Source organism: Schistocerca piceifrons, chromosome X (assembly GCF_021461385.2).
Source record: "Schistocerca piceifrons isolate TAMUIC-IGC-003096 chromosome X, iqSchPice1.1, whole genome shotgun sequence".
NCBI classification, from domain to species: Eukaryota; Metazoa; Arthropoda; class Insecta; order Orthoptera; family Acrididae; genus Schistocerca; species Schistocerca piceifrons.
The window spans coordinates 395,372,431-395,388,750 of record NC_060149.1 but is presented as its reverse complement, the minus strand read 5'-3'; the positions used below and the strand labels follow the sequence as shown (position 1 = coordinate 395,388,750).

Here is a 16,320-nt window from a genome sequence, read left to right as displayed (position 1 = left end):
GCACTATTGCTTGATTTGTGTAAAAGTCATCAATTGTCTGTTGGATTACTGATTTTGTAAAGATGTTGATAACAACAGGTTTCCTTCCAAAATTCTTAGTGCCCTTTCTTGGCGATGCCAATAAACCATATGGTTTATTTTCACATTCCTTTCTAACGCATTATATTGTGGCAAGGCTGACTTTTGTTGAAACCGCAGCACTGGGACTGGCTCTTTTTGTGTGCACTCTTTGATACATCCTGCAATTATGTTAAAGACGAAAAATGCTCTTCACACTGCAAATATCTCTTCTTTGTATTGTGCACATTTTCTTGAGATGTAGTACATTTATCCATCATATCTGAATAACTAAGTACATCAGTAAATGTACAAACTGAACTGACAGACATTGGTAACTAAAATCACACAAACAGAAATATGATTTTTGGTGCACTTGTAGTGCAGTTACAGTGTCCTACTGGTAAAAGCCACTTCCTCCACCAAGAGCACCACTCGCTTATGAGTTTGCCAACAGACTATAGTGATGCCGAAAAAATCTGATGGTGATATGGTTAAATCAATACTGGTTATGCAGAAACAACAAGTAGTGATCTTCACCATTTTCTAACAAACCACACAGTATTTCTAAGTTAAATTGGATTACAGGAGTTAACAAATATGTAAAATAATAAACATTGAAGTTTCAGCACAGCTGACATGAAAATTTAGTATCTGCTTTTGGGTCTTTTTTTCTAACACCTTGGAGACCTAGCCTGAGCATAGCTTGGTCAACAGCTTTGTGTTGAAAATACTGCATCTAAGTATAAGTCTGGCTGCAATTTTCTCGACACACAATCCACCTATTTCTCGAAAACTTGACTCATTTTGTATGAGAACAATGTATGGATGTGTCACAATCTGCCCCTTGTATGGTGCTGCCTTTTATTATCAATTTTCTAGAAAGGAAAAAACATTAGTGAATGCAAAAACTGCTGTTGTGTATGGCCGAATCGATACGATAGCACTGAAATAATTTCGCATGCGTACTCATTAGGTTTTGCAGGTTTTATGTAATTCTGCTAAAAAAAAGGCCACGTTTGTTATGTGACGAATAAATTTTGGAAGCTCAAGAGGAATAAATTGCGATATAACTCACTTTGCACTTTTCCTAGAAGGATAGTTATACTTCCTGTTATCATTAGTTTAAACTTTGTAATCTATCAAAGAACTAAAGTAAACATGAAAAATAAATCTTGAAGCTTGGCCTTTTTTTTAGTATGTATTATTCTTGAAGATACATCAATTACATTAGTGCCAGTAAAGATTTAAATAATGGTATACATAGCTGGTTTCCTAAGCCCAATATTCTTCCAAGTGGCCAGTCTCTGAAGTGTTAAACTCAGATGTTAAAGATTATCATAAGATGTATATATACTCACCTAATCATTTCTGTAAACCCCCCCCACACACACACACACGGCAATTACACCAGAAATACTTGACTATAAAGGTTTCCCATAAATAATATAGTAGCTGCAATTAATCTTTCAACTGGTTCAAAGAAATAAGCAATTGATATTTAACATAATTTTAGTTTATCATATGATGTACTTCTGCTTCAACTCATACCTGATTGACGCTGCTTCTTCCGGTAACTTTGAACAAAAGTGCGGGGACTTGATGGTACTGAAATTGCACTCGGTGACTGACATTCTTGAGGATTGAACTCTGGTAGTGATGAAAATTTCTTCTGAAAGTTCACTGTTTCCAGAACCCTGCAAATTAATGAAATACAAGGAAAAACCCTAAATAATTCTAAAATACAAATAGTTTGTTAATTTCCATATTTTATTGTCACAATATGCAGTAATTGCAGTTGTATGGATTCAGACTCAGCTTGACTTGACGTGTGTTGACAATAAAAATTTTCACAAACTAAACTGGGGATCAGCAGTCACTGGTGCGTAACTTGCACTATACTTGTTGCATTTAGCAATTTTATAATTTTAGGAGCAAAGTAATTCAGAAACAATGGCAGAAAGCTGAATCATAAGGAAATACTGACTCCAAAAAATGAGAGAAAATGTTCTTTGTGCTTATTTGTACCCATATGAGTTGCTGTACACTCATACTTTGAAATTCTTATTTTATTTAAGCCCTGATACAAAAATTGGCAGAAAAAACACTGTACACCCAAGTAAAAAGTGAAATAAAAAGTAAAAATATTATTTTACTCTAGAGTTTTTCATTTTGTGTTATGTTTCCAGATAAAGTATTCAACTTTGGTTGTCCCATGGATTTTCTGATGGACTTTTGTTGCAATAACCCCAGTTGTCCTGTTTTTATGACTACTGTGCCATACGCAAGCTGGTTTATTTCTTGGCCTGACGATTCGGACAGTTGCACACATGCACCAATTATAAGGAAAGAGGCAAGGAGGAATTGCAATCCATAGCCTTAACAGTGAGTAACACAAAAGTAATAGTAGAGGGTAAAAGTAACATTATGGCAATGAGTCAAGGTTTGAGGTGCATTAAGATCAAAGAACTTCCCATATTTTTAAAGTCTGATAGGCTGATTGAATTCATAAGTGGTACAGTAAAACAAATAAACTAACAGTTAATATAATGGTGCAAGCACGGAAGGCACAACCAGTTAGTGGTATGTAGGCTTGACTCAACATGGAAGACAACGTGGGATCACTGAGAAGGAGAGGGAGAGGGAGACGGAGAGGGAGAGGGAGCACCAAAAGATTGACATATGTGCAAGTTGTTTACTAAATGGTAGATAAGTGGGAGAATAACACTTTTTAGAAAAATGTGATAACCAAACATTCAATCTGGCATGAACTATACTCTCTGATCGGAGTAGTTCGAGGCAAGTTTCTGAAGACCGAATCCAAATTGTGGAAAACTGCAGAAGCAGCCCAAGACTAAAACCCAGAACTTTTGATGATTTTACAACAGAACCAAATGGAGTTAAAACAGAACTAATGCTAATTACTGTAAATTTGAACAGAAGGTCAGTCATCAGGCTGGTAATGCTTATGTCAGAATTTTTTAACATTTTTTCACTCAGTTGCTGAGAGGAAGACATTAATATCATTTTTAATCCATGGAAGGTATAAGCAGGCTTCAGGATACAAGAAATATTCTCAAAGTGGGATTTTTAAAGCAGTATTAGCTGTAGAAGAGGAAGAACATGAAAAAGCAACTGTTAATAAATGGAATGAGCTGATGTTGGAGTGATGGTACTCCTTGTGATTTTTTGCAACATACACTATATGATCAAAAGCTGAAAATGAGTTACCAGTTCATTGTGCCCTCCATTGGTAATGCTGCAATTCAATATGGTGTTAGTCCACCCTTAGCCTTTATGACAGCTTGCACTCTCACAGGCATATCTTCAATCAGACGCTGGAAGGTTTCTTGGGAAATGACAGCCCATTCTTCAGGGAGTGCTGCACTGAGGAGAGTTATCAATGTTGGTCGGTGAGGCCTGACATGAAGTCGGCATCCCAAAACATCCTAAAGATGTTCTATAGGATTCAGGTCAGGAATCTGTGCAGGTCAGTCCATTACAAGGATGTTATTGTAGTGTAACCACTCTGCCACAGGCCGTACATTATGAACAGGGGCGTGATCATGTTGAAAGATGCAGTTGCCATCCCTGAATTGCTCTTCAACAGTTGGAAGCAAAAAGGTGCTTAAAAAATCAACGTAGGCCAGTGCTCTGATAAAGCCACGCAAAACAACAAGGGGTGCAAGCCCCCTCCATGAAAAATACGACCACACCATAACACCACCGCCTCTGAATTTTACTGTTGGCACTACACATGCTGGCAGATGACATTCACCATACCCATACCCTACCATCAGACCGTCACATTGTGTACCATGAGTCATCACTCCACACAACATTTTTCCACTGTTCAATTGCCCAATGTTTACGCTTCTTACACCAAGCGAGGCATCATTTGGCATTTATTGGCATGATGTTGGCTTATGAGCAGCCGTTCGACCATGAAATCCAAGTTTTCTCATCTCCCACCTAACTGTCATAGTACTTGCTGTGGATCCTGATGCAGTTTGGAACTCCTGTGTGATGGTCTGGATAGATGTCTGCCTATTACACATTGTGACCCTCTTCAACCATCGGCGGTCTCTGCCAATCAAGAGATGAGATCAGCCTGTACGCTTTTGTGCTATATGTGTCCCTTTATGTTTCCACTTCACTATCACAGTGGAAACGGTGGACCTAGAGATGTTTAGGAGTATGGAAATTTCGCGTACAGACATATGACAAGTGACACCCAATCACCTGACCACGTTCAAAGTCATTGAATATCGCAGAGTGCCCCATTCTGCTCTCTCACGATGTCTAATGACTACCGAGTTCGCTGATATGAAGTACCTGTCAGTAGGTGGCAGCACAATGCCCTTAATAAGAAAAATTTATGTTTTTGGGGGTATCCAGATACTTTTGATCACATAGTTTATGAAGGAGAAACACACACACTTTTATTACTGACTCAAAGCTTATTAGTGAGTACTATTATACATAAGACTGCATAGCACAAGTTGTTGAGGCACCAGTGGAGACAGTGTATAGGATTTTGGAACAACTACATGAGGAAGAAGTCTGTGACATTCAAACGATGATCAGTATGACAACACAAAATCAGAAGAGAATAAAGAAGTGTACAATAGTAGTTATTATTGGCTAAGATACTAATAAGACGACTTGTGGGAACGGACTGAACCTTACAGTAAGCAAGAATGTAGTCATGGTGGATATACACCAGGCATGTGGAGAGGATAATACTACCATGAACAACCATGTGTCTTGGAGAGATGACACATCTAAGAGTAAGGCACAGCTACATTGTTTCCTCAATGAAATAAGATGAGATGAGAACAAAGTAAAATGGACAAAATTCCATACATTCTCACCACTGGATGGAATTATGGAAGGAAGGAAGATAGTTTAATTACCTGGCAATAACATCATCATCACAGATTGAGCAGAAGCTCGGTTTGGAGGAGGATGAGAAGGTATATCAGTTTAAAGGAACAGTCTCACAAAGAGACCACATGACAATCAGATTTTTTGTCATTTTTTATATTTGTTGTATGTGAAATTCAGAACTCAAATATCAATAGGTCAAAGCAGTTGGACACAACTCTCAAAAAAATACTAGAGAAAATTGACTTTGAAATTTTCTGAGAGTCTTTAATACTCCAAAGTAAAGTCAACTGCTTGACAGGCAATGTGGTTTCATGATAGAATGCTTGCATGCCATTTGGGAAGAATGGGTTCGATTCTTTCCTGATGCAAATTTAAAAAAAAAAAAGGCATATGTTCAATGGGAATTTCCATGAAGTGTAGGATACATAAAGATGGAAAAAACTCCATAGTGCTTAAGGATGGTAATAGCTGGATCGCTGGTGGAGTCTCATTTTGATCATTATTTTTTTCCATTCCATTTGAATACTTATGTCATTTAAATATAAAAATTCATAAAATATATTATAATTAGCACATATAAAATTTTTATTTTCATGAAAAATACACATCATATTATTTCTGATTACATATAACATAAAAACTTAGTTTTCGTAGTAAATATAAATTCTTAATTATTTATGACGAGCATTCTACCACAGAGCCAAGCTGCATCTCCAAAAATCTGTCTTACTTCACAGTATTTAATATGCTTGGAAAACGAAACGTGTTAAAATCACAATGTGGTTGAACACCCATGATTTTGCAGACAAATTTGCTGTCGGTAAGCTGAAGGAGCAACTTCGGCGGCACTCTGGTAAATTGAAACATTACACAAAAGTTTATCACGATGTTAGAAACTATGGCATGGCTGTCAAGTCACTTCACAAAATTCTTAAGTTCTTGATGCAATTCACACTTCTCATTGCATGGGGCAGGTAAATAACCCCAGGTCTCATGTATATTTAACATGATTGATTTAAATAATTATCTGTTTAGTATTGGTATTTCCATATTATTTTTTTGCAACAAATATGCACATGTAATTACATGACCATTTATTTACCGTATTTACTCGAATCTAAGCCGCACTTTTTTTCTGCTTTTTGTAATCCAAAAAACCGCCTGCGGCTTAGAATCGAGTGCAAAGTAAGCGGAAGTTCTGAAAAATGTTGGTAGGTGCCGCCACAACTAACTTCTGCCGTCGAATATATGTAACGCTACACAGGCATGCTTTGTAGGCACAAAGATAAATACTGGCGCCAAAACCTCTGCGTTAGTAAATAAATTTAAAAAAAAGGTGGAAGACTAGATTTTTTTCTCCGCCCCGAGTTTCGACCACTGCATATTCATACATTATCCAACGAAGTAAATACAAATTCCGTATTGTTCATCTTCGAATGTAGCAGAATTTCAATGTAGTACGAAAAACCGACTGGCAAGACTGTTTGGGATATTTGTCAATGTGGCAAACTCTACGTTCTGAATTTTTTCCTACCTGTGAGAAGAGATGGTTGCTAATAGGAACCTGATGAAATATGAATCACATGCAGTATTCTCTTCACCATAAGAATAATACGAATATAAACATTTTGCCATGTATTCCTTCGTGTTTGCTGCTATCTCATTTAAATCCTGTATACCTAATAAACTACGAAACTAGAGTGAGACAACAGCAAACGCGGAGGAATATACATATCGTGTCATGTTTATATTCGTATTATTCTTATGCCTAATAGTGATACAGTCAGAAATGAAGCACGGCAACTGACTAGATTTTTAAATCTAAGATGACTCTAATTTCTGTGCAGAATTTGATGTACTAAAGAAGCGGCCGCAAAGATTTTCAAACGGAGAAAAATTTTCGCCTAACTCTCGTTCAGAACATGTTCTATCAAACGCAGTCTATTATTTGGTTCTTGTTGATCATTATCAAAGAAAGCAGCTGTGTAAGTAACAACAAATAGCAGTCTATTGCCACTGTTTCGCTAATGAGACGATTCCTCTCTCTCTCTTTTTTTCTTTTTAAATTTTAAGCGGTGGTAGCGCGCACAAAAGCAAGCCATGCCGCGAGCGGCGACAGGCCGTAAACACGAACTATCAGAATGCGACGAACAATGCATGACGCAGTACAGTAATGCATTTGCAGCTTAGAGTGACGTAAACACCTACAACAAAGAAAACTGCACTTATCAGATCAAAGCAAAATAAGCAATCGATTCAAACCAGGCGAAGCACGTGAAAAAGGAAGAGTATCCATATAAATACGGACGGAGCGCCTGGCGCATAGCAATGGCTACCTGGTAAAGCTTAACTGCTAAGCTTACGACTCCAACCAAACTACTGTAGCAGTATCGTCATTCATTTGACCTAAATTGTGTCTCATATTACAATGGACCAACTTTGTTTCGATTTGGAGGTGCAGCCTAAAACTTTTCTCTCCCCTTGAATTTCGAATCTCAAATTTCAGGTGCGGCATAGATTCGGGAAATTTTTTTTCCCTTTATTTCGTGTCTCATTTTTCAGGTGCGGCTTAGATTCGAGTAAATACGGTACTTAGGACATTAGTAAACACATTTGAAACACCTTTCAAGAGAACAAATGAATTAAATGGTTATATTATGTGATTTGCTGTTTTTTACAAGAATCTATGATAATATGCTGATTTAAGATTTTTTATTTATATTACTATTATCACAGAGGTTTATTTATTAATTTTGTGTGTGTGCTGTCATCACATTTCTTCCATTCTTATGAAGTCTGTAAAAGTGTAGAGTTGTTAGGAGTTTAGGATATGATTTGGTGTGAATGAGGGGGTCTGCTATTTTGAGATGTAATTTCACATTTTGTGAATGCTTACTTTTAACTTCCAAGAATGGTCTTTCCCCCCCCCCCCCCCTCCCCCCCCCCCCCCCCCCCCCGAAGAGTTGCTGAAGAATAGTAAACTGTTGGTCACAGAGAAAAATGTGTGTGTGTGTGTGTGTGTGTGTGTGTGTGTGTGTGTGTGTGTGTGTGTGTGTGTGTGAGAGAGAGAGAGAGAGAGAGAGAGAGAGAGAGAGGTGTAAGCTGCATAAGATTGCATGCACAACTGAATGATAAGTACAAAAAACTAATTATTAATATGTGATCACAATATAGGGAAATTGGTTCTTCTGGTATGGAAGTTGGTTATAAAATCCGCAAATTGGTAATGACTTTGTGACTGTTGCTAAATATTAATAAACCATAAAATCAGAATTATCTTTAATACATTTTAATGTATTAATTATCTTTTAATGTATTAATTATCTTTAATCCCTTTTAACATACGAAAACTTATAATTTAACATTAATCAGGTGAAGGAAATTTATGTATGGTCTCAAACAGTGATTACAGGAGAAAGCATGGGGAATAGTAATTAATAATCTGAGCAAAGTGTAACATTCAAAGTACTAATGGAGGATAAGAGTACTGTTACAATGATCAGCAGATGAGCGGACAACATTACAAACACCAAGTTGGGTCAACTCACATTACAGCTATTGTTAATCCACCGAATAAAGGAACACCGAGAACATGGAAAAGAACATACTGAAATATATATTTCAAAACTTCTTACCTATCCATTCCATCCTCAACATTTTTCTTGAAAAAGCTCTTTTTGGTTGATGGCGATGAAGGGATTGTTGTCTGCTGTTGAGGCAGCATGGTTTCTGAAGATGAGACTTCTTCAGAGGCTGATGCTTGGCTGACAACTACACTGTCTGCTACATTGCTAATGATGCATGTGGAGACAGCTGAAAAAAGCATAAATCAGATGAGAATACAACACTGTATCAGCTAATACTTATTGTATTGCTGATACTTTACAAAGATATCAAAAATGCTCTGAAATGTACAGAACTTTAGTTCAAGAATGTGCTCATATTAAAGCTGTGACAGGCCTACATTGTCTTACTCTACAGAGTACTCTGTTACTGCCCACAGTAGAGCTGATATGAAAGTAACTGCGAGTTCTGAATTTTTATTGTTTTAATAAGTGTCTCAAAGTAGTATTGCTTAGCATTTGGAAAGTCTCCTTCATGCAAGAAATTCTCTTGGTCATGAAATGCAATCTGGGCAGCCAGGAACAGCTGCCACCATTGTAAATTCACTGTTTGGAGGATGACAGACCAGCATGCCCATTACACCTACCAGAACATCAAGAATATTCTCAATAGTAGATGTGTGTAACACCTTAAATGGAAGTCTTCAAGTCAGCAATGTTAGAAACCACATCATCTAACTCAGGAGCAGTTGGTTAAGAATTTGAGTTGCTGTCATAAGATATTACATAGGTTTAACCACAGCAAGTTAAAATCAGTATCCGATAGTGTACTTATGGATGTAACTTGATGGTTCTAATTTGACTCAGAGATAAAGCGTACTCATATGTCTGGACACTCACCGATACTGTTTGTCTAATAAAAGTGAAGACAGAGAGCCTGATGGGAAAACAAATGGCGTGCATTATTTACTGCTAATGGAAACAACAATATTATCACATTTGAACATAGGACTTTAATCACACCCTCAGATGCTAGAGTACACCTATTCAAAAAAGCAGATAAAAATTCACTTGACGCCTCCCTGAGAGACAATCTCTACTCCTTCCAAATTAACAATATAAGTGTAGACCAAATGTGACTTGAATTCGAAGAAATAGTATCAGCAGCAGTTGAGAGATTTATACCAAATAAATTAACAAACGATGGAAATGATCCTCCTTGGTACACAAAATGGGCCAGAATACTGTTGCGGAAACAACGAAACAAACATGCCAAATTTACACAGATGCAAAATCCCCAAGATAGGTGACCTTTTACAGAAGCTCGAAATTAAGCGCGGACTTCAATGTGAGATGCTTATAATTGTTTCCACAATGAAACTTTGTCTCAAGACCTGGCAGAAAATCCACAGAGATTCTGGTCATATGTGAAGCATCCTAGTGGAAAGACACAATCAATGCCTTCTCTGCGTGATGGCAATGGAGATACTATCAAAGACAGTGCTGCCAAAGCAGAGTGACTACACATAGCTTTCTGAAATGGCTTCACAAAAGAAGACAAAGAAAATATTCCAGAATTTGAATCAAGAGCAGCTGCCAACATGAGTAACGTAGAAGTAAATATCCTCGTAGTAGTGAAGCAACTTAAATCACTTAATAAAAGCAAGCCTTTTGGTCCAGACTGTATACCAATTAGGGTCCTTTCAGAGTATGCTGGTGCAATAGCTCCATATTGAACAATCATATACAACCGTTCGCTTGGCAAAAGATCCATACCCAAAGACTGGAAACTTGCACAGGTCACACCAATATTCACAAAAGGTCGTAGGAGTAATCCACTAAATTACAGGCCCATATCATTAACGTTGATATGCAGCAGGATTCTGGAACATATATTGTGTTTGAACATCATGAATTACCTCGAAGTGTCCATTGACACACAGTCAACATGGATTTAAAAAACATTGTTCTTGTGAAACACATCTAGCTCTTTACTCGCATGAAGTGTTGAGTGCTATTGACAAGGGATTTCAGATTGATTATGTACTTCCGGATTTCCGGAAGGCTTTTGACACTGTACCACACAAGCGGCTTGTGGTGAAATTGCGTGCTTATGGAATATCATCTCAGTTATGTGACTGGATTCATGATTTCCTGTCTGTCAGAGAGGTCACAGTTCGTTGTAAGTGACGGAAAGTCATTGAGTAAAACAGAAATGATTTCTGGTGTTCCCCAAGGTAGTGTTATAGGCCCTTTGCTGTTCCTTATCTATATAAATGATTTGGGTGACAATCTGAGCAGCCATCTTACATTGCTTGCAGATGACGCTGTTGTTTATTGTCTAGTAAAGTCATCAGAAGATCAAAACAAATTGCATAATGATTTAGAAAAGACATCTGTATGGTGAAAAAATTGGCAATTGACTCTAAATAACAAAAAGTATGAGGTCATCCACATGAGTACTAAAAGGAATCCATTAAACTTTGGTTTCATGATAAATCATTCAAATCTAAAGCCCATAAATTAAACTAAATACCTAGGAATTACAATTACCAACAACTTAAATTGGAAGGAACACACAGAAAATGTTGTGGGGAAGGCTAAACAAAGACTGTGTTTTATTGGCAGGACACTTAAAAAATGCAGCAGATCTACTAAGGAGACTGCCTACACTATGCTTGTCCGTCCTCTTTTAGAATACTGCTGAGTGGTATGGTATCCTTACCACATAGGATTGACGGAGTAAATCGGAAAAGTTCATAGAAGGGCAGCAGGTTTCATATTATCACAAAATAGAGAAGAGAGAGTTACAGAAATAATACAGGATTTTGGGTGGACATAATTAAAACAAAGGCATTTTTTGCTGTGGTGGAATCTTCTCACAAAATTCCAATCACCAACTTTCTTGTCTAAATGCGAAAATATGGTTTTGACACTGACCTACATCGGGAGAAACGATCACCATGACAAAATAAGAGAGATCAGAGCTCGTACGGAAAATATGTGAGTTCGTTCTTTCCGCATGCTATATGAGATTGAGAATTGTGTAGGTGGTTCGATGAACCCTCCGCTGGGCACTTAAATGTGATTTGCAGACTATCCATGAAAATGTAGATGTAGGGTTTCAAAGAATCAGAGGGTTTCAAAGAGACTCAGAAGCAGCAGCCATAGATGGATTTGCATATGATTTTATTTTAATATAATAACATGCCTGCTCACAGGATGACCAGAATGCAAACAAGCGTTGATGGTTCATGTATTTATAGAATCACATTATACTTCTAATTTGGTTCTACACGATTTTTCTCTCTTCCCAAAACCACGGGTGTTAATTAGTGTACTCGTAAATAGCTCCACCTACCTACGAAGTACTTCTCAAGTCACTCACACAAATGGATACTGTGCGACCATCATTAAATAGTTTGAAACAATCCTTCAGTGTATATAACTTCATGGTTGGCTACTATGGGAAAATATGAAGCAGAAATTTTCAAATCTACTCAGAACATTCAGAGATTCCCTTTCTCATCACAAAGCGAAGCTCATAAAATTTTCTGCCAAAGACAATTTAAGGTGCAACATGTTTCAGCTTCAAATTTCCAGGCATTCCCAAAGAACACAGTTCGCTTAACAATTCAAATCAGTCTGCAGAGATTCTAGAAGATGCGAAGATCACGGACAAGCAGTTAGGGAATAAAAACACCTCTGAGGTTTTTATGAAAGTAAAAGGTTTTGATTTAGACTGAGCATTTCATTTTCTGTTCTTTAGATTATTTTTGCCTACACCTTTCTCCTGTGACAAGGCTACAGGCGAGACAAGCTAAACAATTGCAGCTCAGAATAGTAGCATTCTTTTTTAATTGACAGCTTATGTATCCCCTGCCATGGAGTTCACAGTGGGTTGCTGAGTTTAGACATAGATGTAGATGTAGACTTTCTATCATACTCTTTTTAATTGTGTGTCAGTGATCCCTAATGGGTCACCAGTACCACTGAGAGATTTGTTTTTAGGGTTGTGAAGATGTTTTCAGGAACAGCTAGGGGTCTACACAGACAACTCAAGAAGAGCCCCACTTTTCTGGGTAAGCCTTATACAACTGACAAGGGGACCAAACCTACTCATTATCACCAATTTCCTCCAAATTTACTGTATTTGCAGGACTTGGCCAGAAATGAAAGTGAAAGAAGTGGGAGTTCTAAATGGCCGAAAATTTAGAAAAAACTACACTTTTGGATCAAGTCAGGTGAGGCACGAGTCAGTTATGTTAGAATAGTTTCCAAGTAGTGGTTGGCAATGCAACTACTTGTATAATCTGTTCACCATAAGAATAAACCCGATGTAAACAAACAATGATGGTCAGAAGCCGTAGCACACATACACTGGTGGTGTCATGCTCTTGGAAGTAGGTCTTATTTATGTATTAGATAAGTTACGTTAAATGAAACTCTAAGATATTCAAATGTATTAACAGCCATCAATGTTTTTCTTAATCACGCTTTAGTTATGTAGTTTTTATTTTAAAAAAATTGTGTACAGTCACAGCCTCTGCAGCGTTGTGCTCCTATTGTCGTGCTGTTAATGCACAGTATGAAAATGGCTGAGGCTGCTTTCCGTTCCGTAGTGAAACACGCATGTGAAATATGGTTAAAAAGTGCCAAGAAATAGGCTGTTCTTAATTTTTTTCATAAATTTAGAGAGATAATCAGCTCTAAAATTTTCCCAGCCACTGTATGTAATATAGTTGATACATAATCCAACACCGTATATGTAGTGCAGTTGGCTGCTTAATGAAATGTAAACCAAATACAGTTCATAGTTTGTTGGTTCGAATCTCCTCAGTATAATTATTTTTTTTCCTCACTCAATTTGAAATACCTACATCTCATAATTATAAATCATCATCATTTTTATGAATAATGCAAGTCTTCTTGTTTCGAATTACATATTGGATGGGAAATTCCTGTTTTAATTTCAAATACAAATTCTTAATTATAGATGTTTTATGAAAGACTATTCATAAAAGTTGCTTAAATTAAGAAAAGTAACAATTTATTTTTTAAGGCAAAAATGAAAAACCAAAGACTCTTTATTTGGACTATGTCCATTGTTTTATACCACAGAGGTAGATAAGTATTGTAGAAACATGAAAAACAATCATTTTCACAGCATCGAGCACATCATACAAATGCTGCATTTTTACATTTGCTACTGTACCATTATAATATGAACCCAACAGAACTGATCTGGAGCCAGGTTACGGGATTTAGCTTGAGAAGTCACAAGACTGTTAAGCCGCCAGATGTACTGAAACTAATGCACACAGCTTTTTCACATGTCGCTGGCAAACGGTGGCTGGATATAGAGAAGCTCGTCATAAAAGAAGAAGAAAAAACGCAGTGCCTGAAACAGGGTTGTAGTCTCTCCACCCGATGTTATTCAATCTGTATATTGAGCAAGCAGTAAAGGAAACAAAAGAAAAATTTGGAGTAGGTATTAAAATCCATGGAGAAGAAATAAAAACTTTGAGGTTCGCCGATGACATTGTAATTCTGTCAGAGACAGCAAAGGACTTGTAAGAGCATTTCAATGGAATGTACAGTATCTTGAAAGGAGGATATAAGATGAACATCAACAAAAGCAAAACAAGGATAATGGAATGTAGTCAAATTAAGTCGGGTGATGCTGAGGGAATTAGATTAGGAAATGAGACAAAGTAGTAAATGACTTTTGCTATTTGGGGAGCAAAATAACTGATGATGGTCAAAGTAGAGAGGATATAAAATGTAGACTGGCAATGGCAAAGGAAAGCGTTTCTGAAGAAGAGAAATGTGTTAACATCGAGTATAGATTTAAATGTCAGGAAGTCTTTTGTATGGAGTGTAGCCATGTATGGAAGTGAAACATGGACGATAAATAGTTTGCACAAGAAGAGAATAGAAGCTTTCAAAATGTGGTGCTACAGAAGAATGCTGAAGATTAGATGGGTAGATCACATAACTAATGAGGAGGTATTGAATAGAATTGGGGAGAAGAGGAGTTTGTGGCATAACTTGACGAGAAGAAGGGACCTGTTGGTAGGACATGTTCTGAGGCATCAAGGGATCACAAATTTAGCATTGGAGAGCAGCGTGGAGAGTAAAAATCGTAGAGGGAGACCAAGAGATGAATACATTAAGCAGATTCAGAAGGATGTAGGTTGCAGTAAGTACTGGGAGATGTTGGAAGTTTGCACAGGATAGAGTAGCATGGAGAGCTGCATCAAACCAGTCTCAGGACTGAAGACCACAACAACAAACAACAGTTGGCTTCAAGGATTCTGTTGTTGATAGGCTCGTTATCAACACAGCAGTGTCACTTCCAGAACTGAAAAATGTATTTCTCAGATTCGGATAAGGAAGGAACTAAGAGATAACCAGACGACTGACTGTAGTTAATACCTTCAGTGGCTTCAGTATTCGACAGTACAGTGAAATCCCTACAGTATGCTTTCGCATTATACACAGCTTGCTCAGAAAAATTACGCTATGTTTAAGTTAGAAATTTTCATCACTCTTGTTTGTAATTAGAATACTATGTCAGGTGAGAAGAAGTGCATTTTATGCTTTCCGTCTGGTCACCTAATAAGCACGCAGTAGTGCTGGAATTTCTCCAAATATTATTTCATTCTGTTTAAAAATTAAATAACATTCAAAGCTATATTATTCCTTTGCTTGTCTCTTTTTATGTCTAAACTGCAACTGCTCACATCACTGCACATTAGTAGGACTGCTGGCTGGCCAGTGCTGTTCAATTTTAATGCGCCGGGTAAAGCTGTTGTTCCACATTATTGCTCAGTCTATGTGCACGTAACACAGCATAAAATGTATCCTTATGATTGTACTTGACATTACTGGTCACAGTTCGGCTTCTGCTCCACGTGAAAAGAAGTCCAATGAGATTCAAGCAAACGTGGAAGAATATATGGCGTAATGTTTACATCAGTTTATTCTTATGATGAACAGAGTATAAATACAATATACTGAACATTACTTTGATTAATTTGCAGTGTAACATAAAACTGTAAAGAAAAGGTTCCACATAGGGACTCGACCCAATGACCCTTGTATTACCAGTACTCTTTCTGTTTTGCCAACCACTGCCTCTAAACTATGGCAATATAAATGGTACATGGCTCATCAACCTGTGCCAAAAATAGTATTTTTTCTATATGTTTTTCCATCTGGAGCTTCCGCTTATTTCATTTTCATTTCTGACCAAGCTCTACATATACCACAAATTTGGACAAGACTGGTGATGATGAGTAGGTGCAGTCCCCTTGTGAGGTGCAGTAGGTTGCCTGCTAATGACTGTTTTGTCTCAACAGCCATCAATGCCACCTGCAACTGCACACTTCGAGTCAGTCAGTCTCTCTCTCTCTCTCTCTCTCTCTCTCTCTCTCTCTCTCTCTCTCTCCCTCCCCATTTTTCAAGATAGGTTTCGAAGTTTGTACCATCCTAGCAAGCCAGGGAGTTAAGCCAAGGCCACTGATCTCCAAAACACACGATGTTGAATTGTCATGTTCCATAGTAGTCACTAAGGTATGCACGAAGATTACAATAACAGAGACTATGGGCAGTGACTAGCCCACAGATTGAAAACCCCATGTTTGCTATGCCCATACTCGGCCATCACTGGCTGAATCTCTGGGTGATTATATGAGACTGTCAGAGATTAGTCTTGCAGCACTGAAAGGGAAATAGTACCTTAAAAGCTGAAGACGAACTACATGCTCAAAAATAGTTGTAAGCCCTGTGGGGGAACCATTCTTTG

At 37.5% G+C, this 16,320-nt stretch overlaps 1 protein-coding gene across 1 annotated transcript in view; it reads right to left on the bottom strand.

The window, feature by feature from the left end:
- Positions 1 to 16,320, bottom strand: part of LOC124722095 — a 323,716-nt gene that overhangs the window by 70,778 nt on the left and 236,618 nt on the right. Inside the window, exons 19-20 of the mRNA XM_047247293.1 lie at positions 8,583 to 8,760; positions 1,609 to 1,754 (exon numbers count right to left, since the gene is read on the bottom strand). Of these exons, the coding sequence (XP_047103249.1) occupies positions 1,609 to 1,754; positions 8,583 to 8,760 (324 nt within the window). The remainder of the gene's footprint in view (positions 1 to 1,608; positions 1,755 to 8,582; positions 8,761 to 16,320) is intronic.